We start from the raw sequence: 10,405 nt of genomic DNA, 5'->3' as shown, positions 1-10,405 counted from the left end.
ATATATATATATATATATATATATATATATATATATATATATATATATATGTATGTATGTATGTATAGTACATATTTAGATATATATATATAAAAACATATATAAATAAATAATTGAGTACTTAGTAGAGTTGGATGGCACACGTTTTAGGTTACAATATGGTGAGGGTTCAAATTCAACAGCAAGCCTGGTTTTTTTCATTCCCCGTTGTTTGTGTAATTTATAATATGTTTTTTATTTGAATTATTTTATCAACTTAATTATGTTTCATATATTGTTATTAATATTTGTATAAAGCTTTGATGTGTTTTCATTTTCGTCTATATTCAATAATATTTATGACTATATTCCTTTTAGATTATATTACAATGCAATATATGTTCATTACTACTTTCTCAACTTATTGAAGCACAAAGAATCAATATCGTTGAGGCTCAAACCCACAACCTTCTATATAAGGGAGCAACTTGGTGTTATCTCTTTTATGTTTTCGCCCCACTGAGACATTTTTCTGGATCCGCCACTGCTTATACATATAACCAACTTGTATCGGGACCAACCATGGGGATGAAAATAAATGTCCATAATCTTTGATAACTCAAAAATGTAAGTATATATTAAATATTCCCATGCAATATTTTAGAATCTAAAATAAGAATAAATATAGCTATAGCAATGTCTTACAACTTTAAATTTAAAATTTCCATTTTGGTTGTCCAAACATAAATCTCTTATCTATACATTCAAATTAAAAAGGGGCTTCTGGTTTCTAAGTTTTTGGATTTGGATTAGAATAAAGTATTACCAATTACCATATGTATCAAGCGGGTTCTTTGTTATAGATATGTTCGGGGTTGAGCTTTTATTAGTCTTTTACGCATTGTTCATATGGTATTGAATCATGATATAGACATTGATGGATACATTGAATCTGGCCTGGGCTAAGTGATCAAGCCCAAATAATGGAGTCCAATAAAAGGCCGAAAAGAAGGTAAGTGAGTAGCAATTGTTATACCATGGACCATGGTTCATATTGCGATATAAAAATTTTGTATATAAATCAATAAATATATATAGAATTGAGTTCCCGTGTGGTTGGCGCGGCCAGGTGCGGAGGTGCAGTGAGATGAGAGCCATTTATTTTGCCTAAATAACGTCCAGGATTAACAATGATTAAAAAAACACAGTGACAATTTAATCTTTTCGCATCTAGGTCAAATTTAAGGTGCATTATTTTCCTTCTTAATGTACATGATTTTTGTACTTAAAGGTGCGTTAGTTGTTGAAACTTAAGTGCGTCGGTCTAAAACTTTAGGTGCGTGGTTTTCCTTCTTAAAGGTGCGTCAATTGTTGAAACTTAAAGTGCGTTGGCCTAAGGCTTTAGGGCGTTAGAAGGTACGTGTAGTTTTCACCTGCCCCTCTGGATCCACCCATGGCTGTTGCATGTAACGAATTGATTAAACATAGATTTTGGAGTTAATATTTAACTGCATTCTCACTGCAGAATATTATACAATATGTTGTAATGAATAATAGCCTGACATGTTTCAAATTTTTTGTTATTGTAATTTGTTTGAGGCCAAAATTGAGCAAATTAAAGAGATAATTCAGAAAAAATATATATAAAGAGTGTCGAAGTTAATTAATGTGTATTAAGTGCTAGGTGCAATTCAACTGATGGTGAAACTGAAATGCATATGGTGGGGGTTGGGATTGTCACAAGACTCAGTCTCGAGTCATTATTCCCAAACTTCACCTCTGTGCCCAACTGAGCTGCCCATACGGAACAATGCACCGATAAAGAAGAATACCAGCAGATGGTGTACATAGACCGAAATGCATTTTTTTTTTTGAATATAAATGCATATTAAATGCTTCACAACCTTTATAGAACCCTAACAGGTAAGCTCAAGTTTGCATTTCATGGGTTTATTCATTCATCAATCATCATCGGAGTTTCTTCCACAAAACAGGAAAACTAGTGTGTAAAATGGTTTCCCATTTCAAAAAGCATAGGGATTTCCAGTGGAGTATCTTGGCCAGTGCAGTGAGACTAACTAATACAAGATAGAAAATTTATAATCTAAATAAAGATCAAGAGTCAGTTAGAAATGTACCATTTGTATATATGAACAGATGACAAATGGGACTTGATCTTATAGCCAGCTCTGATCTGGTAAATCAGCTACAAAGGGTTGCGGTATTCATTGGAAGCAAGAGAAGACCCCGACTGGCAAGAAAGCGGGATTTCTTGCACAAGCAGTCCAGTTTAGAAACTAGTCATGGTGTCAGGTTTACTGGGAATGAATTGATGTCTCTGTGATTTAGACATGAAAGTTACCTAGTTCACGAGATTGTACAGACAAGGCTTCTTGAGATCAGGCAACAAATTTCAAACATCGAGTATCATTGTGGATGGTCCGGCATCGGATTGAACAGAAGCGCATCCCACACTGTACACATGTATAGGGAGCAGAGAATCCACAAACAGTGCAGAAATGACGACGGCAGGTGGAGCTCGGAGGTCCCGCTGCTGCTCTCAAGTAGGTGGGGACATGGGGAGGCAAGGACTCCAGGTTTGCCTATTGTAAAGTAAGCCAAAATCTTAGCTAATTACAAATTCAGAATTAACACGACACATTCCTGTACTGAAACATAGCATCTCATAGCCTTAGAAATCCAGACCTCATTCAAGAGCTCAATGAATGTCTTTGGAGCCTTCTTGTTCTCAAGAGCCTTGGCTTGGCGTGTTTTCCTTTTAGTGCCTTTCGATTGCCTCTTCTGATATACTGCAAAAAATTATCTGATAAAGATCAATTTAAGACAAAAAGGTAACCAACTTGCCGTGCACTCTCATCCCTTAAGAGAGGTCGGGAGTTTGAACCTCTCTTATGAAAAACCAATCTGGCTAGCACTTTGTCGTCTTGAGTATGGTACGGGCTTAAAGGTACCTCATACAGTTAGGCCCCACCCTCCCACAAAAAAAAAAAAAAAGACTAAAAGGACACAACAGGTAAGCGTCACCCAAATCCAAACCACTGCAAAATTTAAGCTCTTAGTTTTTAAGAGAGGCAGTTCTTTAAATTTTACATTTTTTTTAACTCCATAGTCTAAATTCTAAAATGAGATTTAGTTGCAAGAGATACAAGAGGAATAAAAGAGAATTGATTAACAGGTTAGCATTTAATTTGCTCTGCTATAGAGAAATTAAATTAGCTGCAGAAAACGCTACTTGATCCCAACCTCTTGCACCAAATCAATGTTTAAATCATATAAGGGTGACTAATTCAGAAGCAGTCATGAAACATTACAAGTCATATCAGTTAAACCATGCAAATAATTTTCATTAACATAAGAGAGCGAGCATGCAGAAAACACAAGAAAATGAACCTTGATCATCGTCATCAAGAGAGGCTTCATCATCGTCATCAAGTTGCACCGGCTCCGGCACAGCATTGTCACTTTCCAAAGCATCAAGGCGGGCCAAAATTGCCTGTGCCAACAGGACAGTAAAACTAGCTCTGAATAAATTCAAATTCAATTTTTTTTTCAATTCAAAATTGAACTTCCATGTCTTTATTGGTCTTGAATCTCAAAAAATATTTTTAAAAAAATAAAAATGCAACAACGTAAAGATCCACAATTCCAGCCAGACAATTCAACTGAGTCAATCGAAAATACTTACCTGTGTTCGATTGTCGGAGCTTGCAAGCGCAGCAGCCATTTTCGGAGCAACCTTACGAGATCTCGTCGACATTCGACGTGCTGAATTCGACGCTTCCTCATCCATCTCTGAGAATTGAGAATCCAAATATGCGAAAAATAAAATTCCACAAAATATAAAGCTATTTCAAGAAGATGGTTCAAAAGAACCTGTTCTTTTGCGAAATTGTAATCCTTATACACCAAAACAATGAACAGGGAAGGAGATGAAAGCTACTTGGTTGACGCTTGACAGAAGCTAAATCTTTTTGGGTGTAAATTAGGGCTACTGAAGTTTCAGCGAATTTCGGATTCGGGTAGAAAAATGGGTACTCCGTGCTCATAAATGGATTCAAGTCAATTGAGACATAATTACACCACATGTAACTGAATATTTAAACAACGGTCCAGATTTAACCTTATTGTGTCTTGGACATTAACGAGTTTGACATATTAATTACACTTGTAATTTCGAGTTCTTAAAATATTAACCAATTCAAACACATGTGAACCTGTTTAACACATTCAAATAACTATGTTGACATATTTACATGCCATAATTTCTGGAAATAAAATACTAGACAGTCTATAATCTTTAATCACTAATCAAGTATTTAAGAATTGGAAGTGATACAACCGAAATAATAATCTACCAAATGTGGCATTCAAAAGTGAGACCATATAACAATTGCCACAAAAATGTCACACTTCTCAGTTCTCACTGCCACACAGAATGCCATTACTGTTAGGGGAGGCTATAAACAAACAACAAGTGCAGAAAAACTTTGAAGCATTCATGCAGTATCAGGCATTATCAAAGAGAGAACCAAAGAGAATTATCAAAGTAGAGCTCAACTGCAATAGTGCTAGAGGATAACAGAAAGGAATTTTCACATAATATCCACTTTAGCTTTACAGAGTAAAGCTCCAAGCAAATACAAAATAAGGTATCACAGCAAACATTAGTTTGCTTGCATTTTTTAAGAAGTGGAGCAAACATTTGACTACTGCTTACAGCCACATTATTTAAACTGGAAACACATTGAACCACATCAAAAGAAAATTTCCACAGCTTGCCAGAAATATGTACTTTCAAGCTTTACCCAAATTACCCAAATTTGATCAAAGAAAGCCACCAAACAGCAACCATTCCAACAAATTTGATCGCATATGACATGCCCAAATTACCATACGTTGGATATTCAATTACAACCAAATCAAGTAATTAAGAAAAATTCGCAAAGAATAATTAGGAAAATTAGGGTAAAAAAGTTCAAAACTCTTGGGCAAACAATTCAACAAATTAAGATTTATAGATGGAGTCAACGAACCTGAGGGTGAAGAAGGAGCCGGGGCGACGGTTGAAGACGGAGATGGGCCGACGGTTAAGCTTTAAGATGAACCTGGCGAGGCTGCGACTGAGGAGAGAGTCGGCTGGGGGCTGGGCGTTGGAAAAAAAATTATATATATATATAAACAACAAAAAAAAAATAAAAACAAAAATCTAAAAGTATAGATACGCCTTTTTAATTAGGGAATAAGATTTTTAATTGAAAAGGCACTCATAGCGGTCATCCAAACACTAACCATGAGTCTGATTCTCATTCTTAGTGTATAAACTCGACGTTCAAAAAAATATATGTGGAATATTATTATTGATAACTTAGCTTTAAGATTTTTTTTTTCTATAACATCATATAACAATAAATTATACTCAAATTAATTATGCATAATTACTGGAAATTGCTACAATATTGTATGTAAGAATATTGTATTTCCAATAATAAAAACCAATGCATGTTCAACCAACTCGCATTAATTAATATAAGAAAAACTACAAATAAACTCTCATATTATAACTTTCCTATAATTAGAACTAAACTAAATAAACTAAAAATTAAAGTTATAATAATCCGTAGGACTAATATAAATAAACTAGAAAATAGTGTAATACTATATTATTAGGGAGTATTATTTTTTATTTAAAACATGATAAACTTGGGAGCATGAAACCAATTCATCCAAATCCCAAATTGAGCCCACTTCTTCATTCTCTTCTCTACGCTGCGAAGACGAAGCATCGTTATTTGTGTTGGTTTGCAATTGAGTAAAGCTACTTTCCATGGCTTCTATATTGGCCTTCAAAATAGGATAATGTTCCTTCACATCCTTGGCTGATTTTCCAGGAATTAACTTTGCAATCTCTTTCCATCTATTAGGTGTTCCTTCTACATAGGTTGATAAAGCAATCTGAAACATCCTCTCTTCATCCCATGTCCATGTCGCCTTCTGGTTTGCCATTGGAATTTCTATTGATTTTGAACAAATTAAAGATATAATGCTTATATTATTGGTCACAACTTAGAAAAGGGTGTATTAAGTTGTGCATTATATAGTTAAAACTATGTACTAAAACTTTGAAAATTACCTTAGCTTGTTACGTTTTAATGAATTAGCTGCTTAATGTTATATTAGGAAATGATACTATTTTAACTATTATAAACTACCTAATTCGATATTTAGAAAAGACACCATTATTTACCCACATGAACTTAACTTATTGGTTCAGTAGTCATTATTTGGGAGAAGAAAAAAAGATATTGTTTTACACATATACTAAAATACTTAATGTTATCTTAGAGAATAGAGAATGTATTTAGACTCCATACTTAAAAGTTACTTTGAGTATAAATATATGATGACGGAAAGATAAAGAGTTTTTTTTTTTATACTATGTATATAATACACTTCTAAAATATCATGTATTGCATGATTTAAAAAAAAAAAAAAAAAAAAAAAAAAAAAAAAAAAAAAAAAAAAAAAAAAAAAAAAAAAAAAAAAAAAAAAAAAANTTAACTTATTGGTTCAGTAGTCATTATTTGGGAGAAGAAAAAAAGATATTGTTTTACACATATACTAAAATACTTAATGTTATCTTAGAGAATAGAGAATGTATTTAGACTCCATACTTAAAAGTTACTTTGAGTATAAATATATGATGACGGAAAGATAAAGAGTTTTTTTTTTTATACTATGTATATAATACACTTCTAAAATATCATGTATTGCATGATTTAAAAAAAAAAAAAAAAAAAAAAAAAAAAGCCATACACAATAAAAAATAATGAAATTACAATGATATGGAAATAGTTAACCTATCAAAAACAACGAAATGTAAAGTTATAAAAATGTAAATATTCTTGTACATACATTTACATTTTTCTTCTCTTTGGGAGAAGGAGAAGAAAAATGTATATGTACAAGAATATTTACAATATATAAGAAAATAGTAAAGTTATAGTGAGATAAGTATTACTTTTTTATATATATATAAAATAAATTTAAAAAGGTTTTATATCTTTTCTAGAAATTATTTACACCGTACATTAAAATTTACATTTAGTAAGTTAATATGTCTAATATTTTGTTAAGAAATAAAAGTAGACTCCAAACTTAACATGTAATTTAAATAACAGGGATGAAGATATGTAATTTAAATAACAGGGATGAAGATATGTTCTATTGGGTAGGGTCAATTGACCATATATATTTGACCATCTATAAATATATATTACGATATATATGACGATTTGGGTTTAACTTCCCGTGAGATTTTCATTATTAGATATTGTTTGTCTTTATTGGTAATTCGATTAGTTGATTCATGTGTAACAAATTGTGGACAAAGACAAAAGATTAAGTCCTGACAACCGCTGTGTGGGAGTACGTTACACGCAATGTTGTGAGTTCTTTACAGACACCATGCCGTTGAGTTCCCCTCTACCAATCATGTTCGGCTAAAGACATGAGAGCCCCAAAATAAAGAATTTTGCATAATTTTGCATTTTATGGCCAAGAAAATATATTCAGACTCCATATATACTTAAAAAAGGATTTGTCACATTTAGTATTGTTATTTTAATTTTACCATATTATCACCTTCACTTTCATTTGAATGCATGTCACATATACTTTTTCTTTTAAAATTTTATTATTCAATCATTAAATAAATAGATTATGTAATTTACTTATTCAATCAAAGAGTTTACATGAGATCAGATCGACAAAAATTACATATTAGGCATGCGCAAGAGTTTTTAATGACAAAATTATATATTAATTATCTTTATTAAAAGGTAAAATAATACTGGTAAAATTTTAAACAGGAAACTAATCGTAACAAGCAATTAAATATTTGAGGTGTTTTCAAAAAAAAAAAGCAAATATTTGAGGTGTTTAATAAAGCAAGGCAGGTCACTTTTATTTACCAGCTAGCAACAAACTGTTGCGCAAAGGGAGAAGTAGCGACCATTGTTATATTCTAAACATCATCATCGTACCACGCTTTTAATTTTGTAAAACATCATTCTACCTAAACATCGTCATAACAATTTATTAGTATTATATTGTTGAGATTATTAGGGGTGTTTCATTTGTTTCCTTCTCTCTCGATCTTAGCAATTCTTATAGCAGTAGCAAAGATGACGCAAGCCGTGGCAATGTCCCCCAGCAAAACCCTGGCTAAGGCAGCTGCTGTGACACTTGTTCCCCACCACACACACCCCAGTAAACTTCTGGCTCCTATAGTTGCAAAGCCTTGCTTCCACCTTAATTGGGCACACATCTGCAATAACCACACCCAAAATATATAAATATATAGGCCGTTATTCATGTGAGTCCACCATTTTCCTGTGAGTCTGTGTGGACAAATCACCATTGAATGTTTGAGATCAATGAGTTAGATTTCGCCTGTGAAAGTGAAGTGCATATATAATTGCACAATTCATAAAATCTAAATCATTGATTTCAATGATTCAACGACCCAGATCTGTCCACGCGGACCTATAAAAAATGGTGAACTTATTTGATCATAATGGTGAACTTATTTGATTATATGAGATTGAATGAAGAAGAAATGTTGATAATAGCAAGATTATTATATGTAGTAAAAGGAAAGTAATTAATGAATGAGAATGTGAAAATGAGAGAATGAACCATTGGTGGAGAGAAGCATCATAATCATGAAGACAACAACAAGAGGAACATTCATGGAGGGCTTCATCTTTGAGTTGGGATGTGATAGATGGGGATATATGAGACAGAGAGAGAAAGGTAGTGAATAATAATGCAGTAATTGTATGTATGATATGAAAGGTCTGCTGAGTCCAACACTATTTATAGGCAAAATATGTTGAAATTAAAACATCTAATCTTTCTAATAACTACATATTATGTATTTATTAGAGAATCAACGTGAAAATTGTATGAAAAGTTTATATCATGTATCACGTAATTATACTATCAAAACAAAAAAAATCATATCAGAGTATTATTTATTTATTTATTAAAATGAAGTTGAAAGGATAGCCAGATTTTATTTCTAATTTTGTATACTAGGAAGGCGTGTAACGGTTGTTTATACGTTAACAACGTTAATCAAAACTATATGTATGCATGCATGTAGTTGTGTCGTTAAGTGTTAACGGTTACTCGCTGCATACACTTGTAGCCATGTCCGAAGAGCATTCATCACAATATTGACACCTGCAGCCTTGCAGCTTTTGAGACAGTCGGTGATCTTATCACTTCCACCGCTTCAAACTAATGACATCATCTTTTTTACCAACTTGCCTAAATCCAACAATTCATTTTAAAATTTTAAAATACATTTTTTTTAAAGAAGGAAAAACGACATATTTGTTTTATGAATTATATATAATGTAATATAGATTTAGTTACTTTATTATTATTTATTTATCTTTTTGTTCTTTTGTTATTCACAAAATGACGAATTTGACCACTTTTATTAGAATTGTTTCTATGATAAAATTAATATAAAAAATAATGTTAAAAGGACTAAAATTTCTTACCATAATCTTTTCACTATCCAACATGTTATTAATACTTTTTTTTATTTTTTGGAGAAATACTTTGTTTATTTATTAGTTATCATGATTTGACCAATATTATTCAATATTAAATAAATAGAATTCGGTTATAGACATTTATACTATTTCCTAACCTTTTGTCTAAAAAAAAGAAGTAGAAACAAAGAACAATGAAAAAATTATTCATACAATGGAAGATTAAAGTACATAATTAATAATCCAAATCACAACCATCAAACTGCTAAAACACTAAGCCATGGTAGATCCCTTAACATTCTCATATTTAGCAATGAGAAAACTCGCAATAATAACTTATTAGCATTGTTTGGAGCAGTAACACACGCGGGTAATGCCACGGCAGTTGCCGCCTTGGAAGTTCTCAGTCTTGCAAATGGAAGCACAATTTGAGGCGCTTAAGCATATCCCCTTGAACTTCTTGCTTTTAGTCTCGCACTCAGCGGCTTCACCCATCTCTACATAGTTATATAATGATCCCATCAAAATTAAATTCAAATAAAAAAAGTTAATTAGTTAGCTAGCTATTGACCGGGTAATCACAAGGTTCCAAGTTTAAATCCAATGAGAATTGCCTATTGGCATGGCCTGCCTTGTTTCAGTCAGCCAGGCGCCAACTAAAAAACCTAAGTTGGTTATTTATCCTTCTTAGAGGTTTCCGTCGACCAAATAAATAATCTAATTTGATTTATCTTTTGTCACTTAGAGTTACAAAATGAGATTCACCCGATCCATCACTAGACAATCTAAGTTGGTTGTTTATCCTTCCTGCAGGTTTCAATCGACCAACTAAACAATCT

At 32.3% G+C, this 10,405-nt stretch overlaps 2 protein-coding genes across 2 annotated transcripts; both read right to left on the bottom strand.

Annotated features, from left to right (window-relative positions):
- Positions 1-2,378: 2,378 nt before the first annotated feature.
- On the bottom strand, positions 2,379-3,790 carry LOC116005246 (SWR1 complex subunit 6). Its single transcript, XM_031245509.1, has 4 exons — positions 3,686-3,790; positions 3,391-3,493; positions 2,686-2,789; positions 2,379-2,582 (listed from the first exon to the last, which is right to left on the bottom strand). Exons 1-4 carry the CDS (start codon positions 3,788-3,790, stop codon positions 2,379-2,381), a joined length of 516 nt encoding a protein of 171 aa, XP_031101369.1.
- Positions 3,791-4,367: 577 nt separating this feature from the next.
- Positions 4,368-6,003, bottom strand: LOC116004707 (protein RADIALIS-like 3). The gene is made up of 2 exons (XM_031244865.1): positions 5,716-6,003; positions 4,368-4,457 (listed from the first exon to the last, which is right to left on the bottom strand). Exons 1-2 carry the CDS (start codon positions 6,001-6,003, stop codon positions 4,368-4,370), a joined length of 378 nt encoding a protein of 125 aa, XP_031100725.1.
- Between the last annotated feature and the right edge of the window lie 4,402 nt (positions 6,004-10,405).

The sequence above is a fragment of the Ipomoea triloba genome, chromosome 14 (assembly GCF_003576645.1).
Source record: "Ipomoea triloba cultivar NCNSP0323 chromosome 14, ASM357664v1".
NCBI lineage: Eukaryota > Viridiplantae > Streptophyta > Magnoliopsida > Solanales > Convolvulaceae > Ipomoea > Ipomoea triloba.
The sequence above is the reverse complement of the archived record's forward strand: the minus strand, read 5'-3'. Positions and strand labels throughout refer to the sequence as shown.